The 17964-nt window shown below is 34.7% G+C and overlaps 1 protein-coding gene across 1 annotated transcript; it reads right to left on the bottom strand.

Annotated features, from left to right (window-relative positions):
• Positions 1–1562: 1562 nt before the first annotated feature.
• Positions 1563–17748, bottom strand: stx7l (syntaxin 7-like). Its single transcript, XM_056445284.1, has 10 exons — positions 17677–17748; positions 15067–15154; positions 14371–14440; positions 13955–14045; positions 13436–13573; positions 12451–12500; positions 11043–11139; positions 7381–7453; positions 5635–5717; positions 1563–3223 (listed from the first exon to the last, which is right to left on the bottom strand). The coding sequence occupies exons 2-10, from the start codon at positions 15143–15145 to the stop codon at positions 3128–3130; spliced, it is 777 nt and encodes a 258-aa protein (XP_056301259.1). The 5' UTR covers positions 15146–15154; positions 17677–17748; the 3' UTR covers positions 1563–3127.
• Positions 17749–17964: the final 216 nt, after the last annotated feature.

Here is a 17964-nt window from a genome sequence, read left to right as displayed (position 1 = left end):
GGGATGGAACTAAAATATGCAGGACACCGGCCCTCCAGGACTGAATTTAGACACTCCTGTGTTAGAGCATCTTTAAAGCAGCAGCTTCGTATTGACAATCAAAAATAGACATTCATTTGTAGCATTTTCAACAAGTGAAATGTCACATTTAAGGGAATTTTACTCTCAGGAAAACATCAGCAATGATTTTGGTTTAGGGTGGTGATTTTTAAAAGATTTTAAACACCTAGTAAGCTCTATAAAAATACCCTGGGTTGTTTTTGGGTAAAACATGGACCCAACTGCTGTTATTTTAAATAAGATTTTTAACCTAAATGGTTAAGTTTATCCATATTTCACTCAAATTTGCTTTGAAACAATCAAGTTTTTTATAGAGTAGCCTATTTGGATGATTGTATAACATTGCATTTTATTGCTTTTTTTGAAACATCGAATAGCACGGTAAAAAAGGTGTCAGTAAAGCTTAATTTGTATTAAATATTATGTGATGTATATCTTAAAATCCCATTCACACCAAAAACAACAATGAAGACAACAATATTAGTGCCATACCAAAGTAACATTTACTAAAAGCGTGGATTGCCACTATACCTGCCACTATAAATGATCAAACTCATTAAAGTGCCACTATTATGCTATTTAAAAAAAGTTTTACATTCATTCATTTTCCTTCGGTTTAGTCCCTTATTTATCAGGGAGTCACCACAGTGGAATGAACCAACAACTATTCCAGCATATGTTTTTTACACAGCGGATACCCTTCCATTGGCAACCCAGTACTGGGAAAAACTCTCACATTCACACACACACTCATACACTCTGGCCAATTTAGTTTATTCAATTCACCTATAAACATGTCTTTGGACTGTGGGGGAAACCAGAGCAACCGGAGGAAACCCACACCAACATAGGCAGAACATGCAAACTCCACACAGAAATGCCAACTGACCCAGCTGGGACTCAAACCAGTGACTATCTTGCTGTGAGCTGACAGTGCTAACCACTGAGCCACCAATTTCATATTTAATATAAACTAATTCATAAAAGAGTTTCAAAAGATTCACTCTTCCTATATTCATTCCTGCAAACATGCTCTTCTCTGATTGTACAGTAGTTCAAAAATGAACCACCCAATACCAAATGTGATTAAAGTATCCTTCTTTCTCTCAGCAATCAAAAAAACGTTGGATAGTAATTAAGTGTTGTGCTGATTTTATTGTTTTAATTCAAGCTATGACACAAACTTAGAAGAACAACCGCAGTCTCCATCAAGAGCAGATATTTCTACTGGAAGGTTTTTACTTACATTGTTGTACATTAAGAAATCTTATAGTATTATGTGCTTGTATGCAAACGTTTTTATATTTGTTAGCAAATCGCTTGTATTTACAAATGATAATTTTATAGAAGCAAAATTTAAGTATGCATGTGCCAGTAATATTACACTACCTGACAAATGTCTTGTCATTGATCCCAGTGGTAAGAGCAGCAAATAATAACTTGACTTCTAGTTGATCATTTGGAAAAGTGGCAGAACGTAGATTTTCCTGATGAATCAGAAGACCTACTGGAACCCACATGGACCAAAGATTCTCGAAGAAATCAGTCAAGTTTGGTGAAGGAAAAATCATGGTTTGGTTACATTCAGTATGAGGGCGTGCGAGAGATCTGCAGAGTGGATGGCAACATCAACAGCCTGAGGTATCAAGACATTTGTGCTGCCCATTACATTACAAACCACAGGAGAGGGCGAATTCTTCAGCAGGATAGCGCTCCTTCTTATACTTCAGCCTCCACATCAAAGTTCCTGAAAGCAAAGAAGGTCAAGGATTGCTCCAGGATTGGCCAGCCCAGTCACCAGACATGAACATTATTGAGCATGTCTGGGGTAAGATGAAGAAGGAGGCATTAAAGATGAATCCAAATAATCCTGATGAACTCTGGGTGACTTTATTAATAAGTGATTTGAGTCATTCCAGAGATGTATGGATGCAGTCCTCCAAGCTCATGGGAGTCAGACACAATATTAACTTTTTTTACTGCAGCATGACTTTATATTCTATACTGGACATTATTTCTGTTCAGTGACAAGACTTTTGTCTGAGCAAAGTCAGACCTTACTGTTCTAATTAAATAATTAAAAATCAAGGCATGATCATATTTTATTTTGGTCAAATAAGCGTAATCTAGAGGCCTTTGCCTTTTATATTAGCCACTTCTTATACCAAATGACCAAGTCAAGCTATTATTTGTTGTTCCTAAAATTTAAATAGGCGACAAAACCTTTGTCAGGTAGTGTAGATGTATCAGTCTAGGGTTCATGTTATTGTATGAAAGCATTTTTACAGTAATGGTTTGAGGTTTAAGTAGTAAAATATAGATGTATGCAGTTGTTTCATGTATGTACAGCTGAAGTAGAAAATCTTAGCCTTGTGAATTTTTTCAATTATTTCCAAAGTGATGTTTGACGTACAGACGTCATTTTAAAATGGAAGAAGGTACTAGTATTCATCTTAAAGTGCATTTTAAAGGCTTAACTAGTTGAATTAGTTTAACAGTGGTTTGTTCTGCATCCAATCGGAAAAAATATTGACCTTCTAGTCATAATAAAAACATATTAAAGGAAATACTGTGAAAATGTCCTCGCTCTATTAAACATCACTTGGGAAATATCTGAAAGAGAATAAAACATTTTAAAGGAGGGCTAATAGTTTTCCTTTGACTGTATATGCGAGTTATGTCACGTATTTAGTGAATTCTCTCATCATAAACAACAAAGTGCAGAATCTGCAGATATGATGCATGTAGATTCATATGGCAGTGATTATTTCACATTCATAAAATTGCATGGGAGGTAGTATTCGAAAAAACATAATAGAGGCACTTAAAAACGTATATTCTGATTGGCTGTTAATTCTGAAACTGATTCCAACAATTGTATTTCTCAGTGCTGTTGTCATTATATTTGATGTGTTGACTGCAATTCTTTTGTATTTATGATGACTTTTAGAGCTATTTCTTTATCATTGACATGGTAGTGATCATTCTTGGTGTGAATGGGACTTAACTGCAGTTAGAAAGCATTACAAACATGCCAGTGCAAAAATCAGAGAGATTTGATATAGACTCATTTGCTGACAGAAGCGTAGATGATCAAACCAATAATGAGAGCCACCACAGCCAGAACAGCCACCAGGATGAAAATCTTCTTCCGGAATGACGTCTACAGTGAACAGAAGAAATACATCACTGGTATAATAATAATAAAACTAATCATAATCATAATGAGCTGTCAACATAATGTTCATTAACTAGTACATTTAATAAATTGCAGTACTTTAATATGACTAAAAAATATTAGTGCCGCTAATACATTATTGGAATAGTGACACAACAGTGCTTATTTTATAATTACGAATAAACAGACCAGAAAATTCTGTTATTTTGGTGCTTTCCTTTGTTATTTGTTTTGTTATTTATTAATATTTTATCATCAGACAGTGTGGGGCTGTGATATATAATGACAAAACTCATTAAGGGTAGTGTTTTTTTGGTTCAGATCAGTTAATTGGTGTTGTACTGTAATACGCAGTTTATGAGTAAATGCAACGCTGGCTAGAATGATCGCATGCTTTTGACTTCACTGGCCTGACCACAGTAACATCACCCCTCAACTGTAAAACTTTTTCTCTACCAGCAGAGTTAATCCAGATGAGAATTTCTTTTTAGAAATCAGCTGAAGCTAATAAATCATCCACAAACCGTCTCCAAAGGCGTTCATATTACCCTGACATTTGAGTCGCTTCGCTGATCTTTAAACACCTGCTAAAATGAGCTATGGTTTTGTCTCTGTCCAATGACAGCGAGTGTTTCATTTACAAGCAAGAGAGGGGCTGCGTCTGGAATCACATACCTCAATACTATATAGTATGCTAAAATTAGTATGCGAGCCGAGTAGTATGAAGAGAAGTACCCGGATGACCTACTACTTCCAGTGAGATTCTGAAGTGTGCATCCGATAGAGGCTATAATTTCCCATGATACCCTGTGAGAGAATTCATGAATGGGAGTGAAGCGACGCAACTCACATGGGTAGGTAACATGATCGTGACAAAATGGTGGATGTAGTACGTCCGAGTTCCATTTATACGGTCACTTATGCCATCTATACAATCATATATAAGGCTTTATTCATACTGCATAGAGCGTACTTTTCTAACGGCCAAATCGTACATTTAAATTTAAATGTAGTATTTACTGAGTAGTAGGTGTTTTTGGATGCAGCCAACCTTTAGCTCGATTTGAGGCGAAAGTTGATTGGTTGCTCCCACGTGTGGACTGTCCAATGGCATTTTATAACTTGGAAAAAGCATGTGACAAAAGAAAAAGAAAAGCAAGTGGCAAATAGAGATAGAAAGGCTTTTGCCAAATGTCTTTTTAAAAAGCTAATTAAAATCTGCATTTAAATGATCTATAAATATATGTTTTTATTGTTTGACTAATCAGCGTTTTAAAGCATGAATTAAATACAAATGTATAAAATTGTCTATTTATACATTTAAAAGGTATTTTAAATGCATTGTTTTATTGCTTTATTAAATGACATTTAAAAAACAATTTAAATAAACATTTAAATGTCTATTTATTTGTCCATTATTTGTTCGTTTCCATTGTGACTTATTTATATACATTTTTATGCTTCAATTATTAAATTGATAATCTGATTCTTCATTTTATTTCTAACTGGAACTCCTGGTCCTCCATAGTTTGTTCTGCAACTGTCGCAGTGTAGAAAATGCAGAGCACTCGTTGAGCGTAAAACGTGCTCTGCACAACGTTATGATGTTTTAAAAATGTCTCGCTTCCTTTGAAAACAACTGAGGAAAAATAAACATCGATTGCTTCCCTGCAGCACAACAACACTTTGGTGGACACGCACCCTAATAGTAATTTAAGACAATAAAAAATAACCCATCATGCAAATTTACTCAAGTTGTGATATAACAGTGATATAGAACAAATGTAAAATAAAAGTAAAAAAATTAAAACATGGCAGTGCAAGTGAAGATTTCAAGCTAATTACTGCTTTGGTTGGCATTTATTCCTCGCGCAAAGCCATTTTTAGGCTACTTGGTTGGTGCATTTTTGCACTTTTTGAAGTCTGAGGCTGTGTACAAAATCGCATACTTCCATACTATATAGTACACTAAAAACAGTATACCGAGTAGTATGTCTGAATTCATAGAATTCGAAAAACAGTATGCGAGAAGTACCCGAATGACCTACTACTTCCGGCAAGATTCTGAAGTGTGCATCCGATGCACGCTACATTATCCCATGATGCCTCGCAAGAGCATTCGTGAATAGGAGAGAAGCAATGCAACTGACGCGGGTAGGTCACGTGATCATGACAAAATGGCGGATGTAGTACGTCTGAGTTCCGTTCATACTATATATTAAATAATTTAAATTCAAATGCAGTACCTACTGAGTAGTAGGCGATTTGGGACGCAGCCTGTAAGTAAGTGTCCATCCATATCTACATTAAATCAGCTACATTTCTTCTTTATGTTTCACAGAAGAAACTGGAACAATGTGAGGAAGAATAAAAGATGATCAGTGGTTTGTAAATACCTGGTGACCTGCTGCTCTTTGGAGCTGTTCTGTGGCCGACTGCACACTGATTTCTGCGTTTGATACATTGGCCTCTATACTGTCTGTAGATGAAGGAAAAACAGAGGTAAGACTTTATTTACACTTCTACACACAAAACTAGAGCAAATATTCTGACTGGATTATTTGCATAAAAAATGATTAATTGTGCATAACAGAAAGGCTTTTGAATAATGCATCGCCCCCTTGGATCATGTATAATTCCCTCAAAACTTTGTTTTAAAATCCCTTAGTGAGCAATATTTCATCATTCATTAAAATTAGGTAGGCATCTTAGGGTTTTGCTGGGCAGCACAAACAATGATGCAAACTGTTGTTATTCTGACGAAATCTCACACATGTAAACAACACAAGTGTGTGTTGATAGCTCACATCTTGTGATTAAAAGTTTAGAGCGTGAATAAACAGTCCCACAGAGCTGGTGTGTGTGAAGCCTCGCAGGTCTTCATTACCAGCCTCTGCTTTTCCACTTTAACACCTTTAATTGCACTTTTCTGTTTCATCACTAAACACTCCATTTGAGGCAAGTCTGAAAAAACCTACATCATTTATTTTAAATTATATAAATCTTTTTATTTCATTTACATTATATTTTATTTGAACTTCAGAAAATTGGCAAACCTGAATTTCAAGTCAGTTATGTTCTGTAAGCGGTGTTAGCTGCAATAATACAAGATGAAATAGCAAAATATTGTTATAAAACTATAATTCATTTTCCTTCCGTTAGTCCCCTCATTTATCAGAGGTCAACACAGTGGAATGAACCGCCAACTATTCCAACATATCTTTTTAAGCAGTGGATGCCCTTACAGTTGCAACCCAGTACTGGAAAACACCCATAGACTCTAACATTCACACACACACTCATACACTGGTCAATTTAGTTTGTTCAATTCACCTATAGCGCATGTGTTTGGACTGTGGGGGAAACCGCAGCACCCAGAGGAAACCCAAGCCAACTGAGAACATGCAAACTCCACACAGAAATGCCAAATGGCCCAGCTGGGGCTCGAACTATTGACCTTCTTGCTGTGAGGCCACAGTGCTTACCACAGAGCCGCCTATAAAACTATTATGATAGTGTAAAAGTGGTACACACTTTCCTGTCTGAGGGTTTCATTTGTAAATACTCATTTTCAGACAAAACTAAATGCTGTAGAGAGCTGGGACATACCACTAATCATGACAAAAGCAGAGAAACCACCCAGAGTGTTTTGGCTTAATATAATGATAAAAGTGTCTACATTTGAACAAATTTAGCAGGATTTACATTAGTGTTTGATTTGTTTAGTAACTTTTTGAAGCAAACTTTGGTTGGATTGACTACTTTGAAGAAAGCAGTATGGGCCCAACTACAGAGATTTGGTTGTGCATTAGTTTTGAATGCATGGTTTCTGCTACATTCATTCTTCCATGGCAAAGCGCCACACCAAAATTCACCCTGCCCTGCTCATTCAAAACATTCAGTCACTGTTTTTTTTTTTAATAGCGGGTTATAATCGCACCAAAACGTATTAAAAGGTAAGTGAATTATAACAGCGCAAACTTATCTGTAATCGTAGTAGGGCTGTGCGTTATTAGTTTAACCCTTTAAGGCATCATGCTGACCGACTGACAGATGCGTGAGGCTAGCAAACACGACGTAGCTTTCAACATTTGATATTTTAATATACAATATATATTTCAATATAGCAATATACACCTTACCAATCATATCTCCCTGTTCATGCACCATCATGCCCAAATCTCTGAAGATTTCATTAATGTCTGTGATGTCCGACTGAAAAAAAAAAAAAACAAGACAAACGTTTTATACATGTTCAAATTTTGAAGAACAAAAGATAACCATGCAAAAATCATGACAGTAGCACAATGTTTAACCCCTGTTTACACCTGGTTTAAAGATCTGAAAACAGATGGACGATGCTAAATGTGACCCTGAACCCTGAGTCTTATGCTGCACGAGTATATTTGTGGGAAAAAATACACTGTATGGGTCAAGATTTTTCTTTCATGTCAAAACTCAGTAAAATATTAAGTAAAGATCATGCTCCATGAAGACATTTTGTAAATGTCCTACTGTAAATATATCCAAACTCAATTTTTGATTAGTAATGTGCATTGCTAAACACTTCATTTAGACAACTTTAAAGGAGATTTTCTTGGTATTTTGATTTTTTTTAACCTCCAGATTCCAAATTTTGAACCAAATACTCTGCTATCCTAACATATCATACATCAATGAAAAGATTCTGCTTTCATTCAGATGATGCATAAATAAAAATGTCCAAATAAGTACATTTCTGACTGGTTTTGTGGTCCATGGTCACAAATACGTCCACTTTGAACTATGTTTGAATGAATTACTTTCATAGAGTAAATGCTAATGCAATTCGTTGCATTGGAAAAGTCACTAAAGGCTGGCTACTCTCTGCCTAAAAACCTAATTTGTCAAGAGAAGTGTACAGTACACCAAAACAAATGTAAACAGTACAACGTTTGAAACACAAACCCACAGTATTCGACAGATATCAGAGCAGAAATGAAAGCTGCTACTTTGCATTTGGTTTCTGTTGACTCATTTCACATTTACTTGTAAATTGCATACACTTATTTCAAGATATTAGACAAGGAAAGTGGTTGAAAGTGTACAAAGAATGTGTCTCTCCATTCTGCTTGTAATCCAATTAACCAAAACACATCTAAATAACAGGTGTAAACAGAGCTTTTCTTATAAGACTGGTTAAATTATTTCTTTATTGTGTCAGGTTTTAATTCAATCTCAGGCCTTATTTACACCACATATTAAATTACTTGTTCACTATCCCCTGAGACCTTCATTGATCTCCAAAACACAAATATTGATATTTTAGATGAAATCTGAGAGCTCTCTGTGCTCATTTACTATAGTATGAATGACATATCGCCACCAGAGTCAGCAGCGCAACATGCAAGCATCATATTGCCTGTTGTAAACATGCACCCTGATCTGATACAGAAGATGTGGACGAACAAAGCTGTTTTTACACTTTGTTGGTGCACAAAAGTGTTCTTGGAGCTTCGTATGATTACAGATGAACCACTGAAGTCACATGGAATGTTTTCGACCACATGTTTGATTATGTGTAGCTGTCAAAGTGTAAACATTCATGAGATCCAATGCGAATGAACAGATACAAAAGACCATCTACTTTTCTAATACTGACCAAAAACACAGTGATTAGAGTAGATTAGTGTAGGTGATTAGACTTCAGTGGATTAGACCAAACACGCATATCTTTCACCTCATTTTCCACTCATTTTCAAGAGGCTTTTCATGGGTTTATTTGATAGACTGTAAAAAATATGGACGTAGTATTTGTGACGCCACCTATAGGTTTCTGAAGAGTGCGAATGAAGCTACAAGTGGGCATGGCCAACCGTCGCCATTTTGTTAACGCATCATTGCACCGACCGGGGGTAACCAAAAATGGGCAAAAAGGCAGTGCATGTGTAGTGGTTTAAAGATCAATATAATCATTAAAATATACTACTAAATAAATTGGATTCATTAAAAAAACAAATACAAAGAAGAGTTAAAATCGATATGATTTATACAGCGATGTGTTGCCCTTTGTATTAAATAGCTGCCCGAGAAAACATGTCATTCATGGAGTGTCCGCTAGGGGGAAATCTAGAGCTGCAGACAGTAGGCGTTGTTTAACTACACTGTGTGACGACGTTAATACAACTCAAAGCAAACAGCAGCTCGAGATTGTGTCTGATGATTATTCATTAAATTCCCCTTTTCAGGTATGAAATACACAGAAATATTTGTATAAATATATACAGACGTGTCACAGGGATTATTATGTGATCGTGTTGTTTTGTGAATATAGGGGAAAGGTTAAAGCAGATATAATAGCATTACCGATGCTAATCGGTGGGTACATGCTAACCGCAGTACAAGCTAACCACAATGATGTGTTGATGTATATCTCTCGGTGTTTAAAGTTAAATTAAACATACTTTATTTCATTGTTAGTTGAAAGGGAATGTTTTATAAAAGAGTTTGTGATTGAAATGATGGAAAATGGATGGACACTTGATGAACACTTTTGTTCATAAATGTGAAAAACAGTTACTGTTGATGTTAATTGTTTAAACTGACAAAGTATTTTCGTAAGAAAATGATTGATTATAGTTGTGAATGGACACATAACGTTACTTTAAAGGAAAAAGTACTATTTGTAGCACTGGGCTCAAAATATATTGATGTAATTTGATGTATTAATGTGTTTAGTTGTTTATGTTTTTGTCATTTATGTATTAATTGTTAAAGGAAACACTACACTGTGTGACGACGTTAATACAACTCAACGCAAACAGCAGCTCGAGATTGTGTCTGATGATTATTCATTAAATTCCCCTTTTCCAGGGGTGCAACACATGAGTGGAGTTACAATTGCCTGCTAGAATTTTGTTTAGGTGAGTTTTTCTTTGGGAGAAACGCTCAACACTTTATTACCCGCGATTCGTTTGTGTTCTGATCACATGCACTTGATTGTATACTATATTAATAAATTCTGTTTGGTGTTTTTTAAAAACACTGTTGTAATACATTGAGCAACTAAGCATTTTTCTTACAATGTTTTTCTACAGGAGGAAAACGCGGATATACTTCCAAATACTTCAAATGTAGTCTGTGTTAGTAAATGCAAGGCTATTTATGAAAGCCAGGCATAACACTGTACGACAACATTTCAGATGACTGTTTAAGAATTTTCAAGAATAAGAATTTCAAAAGCTTAAAGAAAAAAGAGGGAAGAGTTTCCACAATTTGAACATAAAAAGCATTAAGAAACAAGAGAAAAGGTTGTCCATATAATCTGAACATGAAAAGAATAAAGAAATAAGAGGGAAGAGTGACCACAAGAGTAGACATAGGATGATAACCAGTTTACCATGGTTTGGAAAAGTCAAGGTTTTTAAACCGCTAAAATGTTCTGTTATATAGTATATGTAAGGCTTTTTGAATTAGTTTTTTTTCAATGTGTTGTAAAGAAATCTGTGCTTTTGAAACTAATGAAGATAACAGAAGTCAATGATTTATTTTAATCCTTTAGCCTGACATGTTTACTGCTCTAAAATATTATAAATGTTTCCAAAAATGAAATATATTGTGTCAAATGGGGAGGGAAATGTTGTTGTTTTTTTACCCAGACTTTTAAAACAGTGATCACAATACAGTGATACCGTGAAACCGTGATATTTTTATTCAAGGTTATTATACCGTCAGAAACTTTTATACCGGCCCATGCCTACACAAGAAATGTTGAAATCAGGATCAGAGAAAATACATTGTAATACCCAGTGGAAACAGGCCTCACCTCCAGCTGTCTGATAGAAGATTCTCTTTCCTGAATGAGCCGCAGATCTTCTTCTGTGATGTTCTCCTCATAGCTCTGAGCTTGAGCACTGAACTCACTAGAAAAACACATATAGAAGCAGGACGTTTTAAACATTTATTTTACATATTAGTCATTTATGTAAAGTATTATTATTTATTTTATTTCATTTTTTAGTTCTTCCTATTTAGTTAATTCTTTTATGTATTTTAAGTATGAGATGTGATTGAATGAATGAATTTCCTTCAGGATCAATAAAAGTATCCAACTTAAGCCTGGTGAATGTGACATCATCGTTGTGTTTGCGGAGGTTCGCTTAGGGTGCGCGCGACAGGTTTTTGGCTGGCGGAGAGCATTTTTTTTCACGGCGCCGCGTTTGATTTGAGTTAAATATGAACCACTTTGAAAAGATTTTGTCTGAAACAGGTATGACTGTACAGACATATTTATGATCCGTGATCATAGAGATAACCAGATGATCAATAATTCTTGGCTAGAAATTGTAACATCCATGGGAAAGGAGGAAAGTTTTTGTTAAAAAGAAAAACCTGAGGGATAAGTTTGTTAAAGCCAAAAGAGGCCCAGGCAAAAGTGGAGACCCTGGTACGCAATTACAGAAATATGTTTTTCCCCCAGTCATGGGTTTTACACTGATGTATATATTACATTTAAGAATTTAAAACAATTTAATAGCTACAAAACTAAGGAACAAATTATTTCTTATAACTAGAAAGGAATATGCTATTTGAAGCTATCGGTTTACAGTATACTGATGCCCTGTTTTTCAAGGCTTTATTGGTGATAATGGTCAGGAATGTTGGACCATTATTGCCTTTTTAGTATAGTATAGGTCAAAAACTAGCCAGACAGTAATGTGTGAATTGTGGAGCGGGCTAAATCTAAAAAAACAAAAAACAAAAAAACTCTATTTTTTAGTAAGTGTTCTTTCTTTTGCTTTTATTCTTGCCATAATAAAAAATATATTTGCAGAGCAACCTATGTTCTGTTGTCATTAATATTTTAATCAACTTTAATAAGTAAAAATTGTCTGAGATATGAATAAAAGCAAGTGATGCATCAGAGTTTGATTATAAAAATGTTGAATGGTTATAAAATCCTTATAATCATTAAAATAGTTTATAAAAACAATAAAAATAAGTAGTTTAAAAATCTTGTTTGATATTAATGATATGATGTAGTTCCGGAAATGTCCTACTTCTCTGTTTATACGTCTGACTTTACGGTCAGTTTCTTTTGACTGCCCCCTGTCGTTTTAAAGAATATCACTATGGCAAGTATAAAAGCCTCCTCTGTTTCACGAGGTGCGCGCGCTGTCAGCGGAGGGGCGTGATGTGGCGCCAGGCTAAAGTATAAATCCAGCTTAACTAACCTTTGGAATGCTGGATCAGCTTTTCCGAACACATCGTCGATATCTACACCCTGTGGACAGAAAGAGAATTGTGAGAAATTAAAAAAAATGTTTTTTTAAATGCTTGGACACCATTATTCTTATATTTTACACGCACAACAATAATCTGTAGTATGGATCGGTAATGCAACAAAATTGTGTTTTTTCAGTCATGCATCTCATAGCATTTTTTATGCAAGTGTAAATGCATTCACACTTTTGGCACAGCAATTTTTTGGATAAATGCAATAATTTGACATAAACAGTGATGCAAACATATAGTAAAGAGACATTTATAAAAGTACGGATTTCTTGAAAATCAATCTAAGGGAGCAAATATTCCTTTGTAGTGGAAAATTTTATTTCTGTCACATTTTATTGAACCACCACAACATTTTTGGAGAATGGGAAATGCCTTAGAAGTCAGCTGTCCAAGACCATAATTCATTCATTCATTTTCCTTTGATTTTTCCTTCCACAGTGGAATGAACCGCCAACCATATGTTATACACAGCAGATGCCGTTCCAGCTGTAACCCAGTACTGGAAAACACCCATGCACACTTTTTATACTCACACTCATACAATACAGCCAATTTAGTTTATTCAATTCACCTATAGCGCATGTCTTTGGACTGTGGGGGAAACCAGAGCACCCAAACTCCACACAGAAATGCCAACTGACCCAGCGGGGACTCGAACTAGCAACTTCTTGCTGTGAGGTGATAGTAATAACCACTGAGCCCCTGTGCCGCCCTCAAGACCATAATACACCACAATATATAAAAAACAATAATAAAAATCCCAATACAGTTAAAAAAAAATGTGGGATTTAAGTAGTGTGTATATAACTATGAAAGACATTAGAAACTTGCACTTCAATGTAAGATATTAGAGTCTGTATAAATGTAATGTCCTATTAGATGGAAAATATGGCGTAATATCAACAAATTATAGATAAAACTCACTGAAACTCTGGAGCTTGCACGAACACGAGCCACAAACTCCTTCTCTTTCTTTGCAACCTCTCGCTGAGCTTTCTGGAAAATGGCCAGCACGTTGGAGAATTCAGTGATGAGGCGTTCTCGTTGGATCTTTCTTTGCCTCTGTATCAGAACAAAGACTGTTAAAGGAATACACACTGCGCAAGACTCCTCCAAACAACCATTACACTGACTGACGCAATATAGACATGATATGCACGTCGTTCAGACGTCTAATGTTTAGTGGATAGTTCACCCAAAAATGAAAGTCTGGAGGCAGTCGATACATTCTTCAAAGTATCTTATTTTGTGTTCCACAAAATAAATAAAGCCACAAAGATCTAGAATAGCATCAAGGTGACTAAATGAAATGACTATAGAGATTTATTTCAATATATTAAGCTTCGTTCTATTACTAAATTGTAAAGTTTTGTTCATGTATGCTGAATGTTTCAGCATTTAGTAAAATTATGTGTATGTGATGAAGTGTGAGTTTGATAGTACCTGTTCTGTGGTCGCAGGTAAAGAGCTGAAATCTTTCATGCATTTATCTGTCACTTTGGCAAGTTGATTAACACTCTGCTGCTTCTCCTGCCTATTTATTTTGACAAACACATAAATTGACATTTACATACAGTGCATGTTTATTTTTTAGCGATGCACCAACAGAATTTTTTGACTGATATCAATTTTACCAAACTATTATAATTAAACATTTGTGATTAAAATAGAAAACGGTTTCGATCGTGTTTTAAATAACTAATAATCAGTGTAATGCTATAGCCAAAAACACAAATGGTTTGAAATGAATACAAAAATTGGTATTGCAAAAATATATATTGGATATATCAATGCGTCTCTATTTATTTTATGTCTGATAAAAGACTGAGATCCGAACTAGATGTTTGTATTCAGCTCACAATGTCTGTCGCAGGTCACTTGTGTCTTGTGCTGTTCCAAGATGTCTCATCAACTGCTGGATTTCATTGGCTGGAAAACAAAAGCAAGACCAAATAAATCGTCACCTTGGAATTATAAGGTTCTATCTGCGCTCTGAATGATTTTGAGATATTGATCTTCAAAGTTTTTACATTCCATATAGCAAACAGTCTGTGTGTAACATTTGTTTTTTAAATAAAAAGTCTTAAAATGTAAACAACATATAAAAAACATCCCATAATGTAAATAAGTTTTCATTTAATAAGAATATATCAATAATTCAATTTAGACAAAAATGTCAGATAGAACCTTATTATTCTAAGGTGACAAAATATTTGAAACACTTCCCATGTCATCAGGTTACAGAAAGGAGTGTTTTTTCATAACCACATGTGTTCCGCTTGTACTCGACTTTTTATTTGTTGTGGTTTTGTGAATGTAGCACATTAAATTGCGTAGCAGACAAATGGAGAACCACTGAACGCAACTGAACAAAGAAATTGAAGATGTGAAAACAGAAACATCACCAACATTCAGGCGTGGCTAAAAATATAAGTCAAGTCTAGACATAAATATTCAATAAGAAGTAGTTTATAAAACAGAAACCTCCAGTTATTTTTTGGCCAAAAACAGATGGCACCTTTTTTAAGCACATAAATAAGATTAAATGTACTCACTTAGCAGTGTTATTCTCTGGATATTTGAACTAATAGTCTGTGCCAGGACATTGGCATCGACTTCTCTTGATCCATACATGATGGAGGCCTTTAATAAAAGAGACAGAAATTTGCAGAAATCACATCTATTCTCAAGCCTACAATCGCACAATTATGTCTTATTATACATTATATAATAACATGCATATACTCATTATTTAAAAACATTATTTCATATATACATTGCTCTTAAAGCAAACTAATTGAATGTGTTTACATATTGCTTATCAATTTCATCCTTCAATAACATTCAACTATCATTACATTTGATCCAATATTACAGAATAGTTCGTATATTAACATGTATGACCTGAAATGCTGGATTTTTGACATTTGCTAATAAATGTCACTTAGTGGCGGACTTTCATCAGTTGTAAACATGCTTTATACGAACTGCTGATTGAAGTAAAGTTGGTATAATATTTGCACATTCATTCAGTAATAACTTGTGACATGCTCCCTATATTGTTTACCAAGGTACTTTGAATATTCGGTCTAAAATAGCATGTAATGACTTTTAAAATAGCATGTAATAAACAACATTAGCACTATTTATCTGACTTTAAACAATGTACTTTGATAGTCACTGGCTGCTAATATGATTGAACTATTTAGTATAAGCAAATAATACTTTTCTGAAATTATATTATTAAGGAGAAAACCTGAATGTGTGAATATAAAATCAACTTTACCTCAAATACATACTGTGCTATTTGGAGGCCAACACAGTTTCTTGCTCTTTTGAATGCGTTTCTAATGATAATAATGTTGTCATTTTGCATTAATGAGAACATTTGACCCATATAGTTTCTCATCGGGAGATTCTAAAATGCTTAACATAAAAAAGCTTAATGTGGCTTAATGTATCTAAACATCAACCAGAGAAACCCAAATTTCTGTCAAACTTGTAATTAACCTGAGCAACTGTGGAAAGAACAAGTCCCAATTACATAGATATGGTGAAAAACAACACGTTATGTGTTTTATTTCTATTGAAATCTTAACGTGACTTAATGTATCTTAACAAGCAGGAAAAATCAAATTTCTATCAAATTTTACTTGTGATTAGCACTTACTACTAGCAAAAAAATTTGCCTCGTTTCCACGGCTAAAGTGAACAATATTGTTTTAAGCGTTTTCCTCTGTGTGGGGATGTCAATAACATGCACAAGCACATTCTTTTGACAGCAAGGGTTAATCTATTATAAATACATTTAGATTTTATGAACCGCCTTTTTAACATTTGGTTTCCCTCTGTGATTGTGAAGTTACATTAAGCCTTCCATATTATGGACTTCAATGGGGTAGAAAACACTTTATCTATGGAATTAGGGCCATTCTTTTGATAATAGTCAGTGTTAACCACAAGTAAAGTTTGACAGAAATTTGGGTTTCCCTGGTCAGTGTTATGGTACGCCAAGCTGTTTCCTTATAATGGACTTCTATAGGGAGAATGCTTAAATTGATGTTGTTTACTTGATACACTGAAATAAAAGCTTCTTTTAACAGCAGAAAGTGTTTATCATGAGTATATTTTTATAGAAATTTGATTGTCTACAGATGTTTTAATGGACTTTAATGGGGATAAAAACGCCATTGTTCACTTCATCCACAGAACCAGGGCTTGATCTTTTGCTTGTTAAATGCTGGATTTGTGATGTTTTTAATAAATATCATGTAGTGACAGACTTTCACGAGTTGTAAACCTGCTTTATACAAAGTATACATACTGATTGAGGTAAAGTAGGTTTAAAATTCGCACATTTATTCAGTGACAACTTGTGACAGGCTTCCTATATTGTTATCTATAATACTTTGAATATTCGGTCTGAATCGTATTACTCCAAAGCAACATTAGCACTATTTAATTGTCTATGAACAATGTTATACTTTGATAGTCACTGGCTGCTAATATGATTTCACTATTTATTATTAGCAAAGAATACTTTAATGAAATTATATTATTAAGGAGTACGAATGTGTGAATATAAAACCAACTTTACCTCAATTACATACTGTACTATTTAGAGGCCAATACAACTGCTCGCTAATTTGTTTGCGTTTCTTAATGATATCACTGTTGTCATTTTGCATTAATGAGAACATTTGACCCATATAGTCGCTCACCCATATGACTTAATTGGAATATGTCTTATTAGCTCAATAATGACACGGAAATAGCTGGAGTGGTGTTTATTAGTTAGCAGGCTAGTAATAAACAGATGACTAGTAAAACCGATCTGCGCTGCACCTGGAAAACGAAAGAATGCGGAAATCACGGCTCTCAAACTCACAAACACGCATTCATTTATAATATCAGACTATTATTACGTTAACTTTGCTGACACACACCAAATATTAGCATTCGGGGAATCTTACAGTGTAGTTTCTGTCAAATGAACATATCGCGCTGTCAACAAATATGCTTCAGTGAATGAACTTTGCGTTTGCTCGTTTACTTACTTCTCTTTTAAACTACCCTCAACAACTATATACGTTAAGTCAACACACCTGTACAGTGTATAAAGACGCATCGTTTACTTTAATGTGTACTTTGGTTGTTCGGTTTACCTGGATTTCCTGAGTGAAACTCCGAGCCCTCAGCTGATTTCTTTGACGCGCGGGTCACGTGACTTCTCCACTATCTTCCGCGTGCGTTCAGAAACATGCAGTTATGAACTACACCAAAGCGGAGGGGCTTACTTTTCCTGCACTTTCTTTATGTGTAGATAATAAAGTTTGTAAAAGCGTGAATAAAAATATGTTTAATTTTGTCTGGAAAAATAAAATCCATTATGTTAAGAAATCTGTAATTATGAACAATATGAATTAGGAGGGTTACATTTTCTTGATTTCTTT

Source organism: Danio aesculapii, chromosome 20 (assembly GCF_903798145.1).
Source record: "Danio aesculapii chromosome 20, fDanAes4.1, whole genome shotgun sequence".
Taxonomy (NCBI): Eukaryota; Metazoa; Chordata; class Actinopteri; order Cypriniformes; family Danionidae; genus Danio; species Danio aesculapii.
Note: the sequence above shows the minus strand (reverse complement) of the source record. Positions and strands in the feature narration are given on the sequence as shown.

Coding starts and splice junctions, on each gene's coding strand:
- stx7l (XM_056445284.1), bottom strand. CDS start 15,145: ATGTATGGATCAAGAGAAGTCGATGCCAATGTCCTGGCACAGACTATT. Junction 14,046..14,370: donor AGTGACCTGCGACAGACATT/GTGAGCTGAATA, acceptor CAAAATAAATAG/GCAGGAGAAGCAGCAGAGTG. Junction 7,454..11,042: donor CTTCTATCAGACAGCTGGAG/GTGAGGCCTGTT, acceptor TTTTTTTTTCAG/TCGGACATCACAGACATTAA.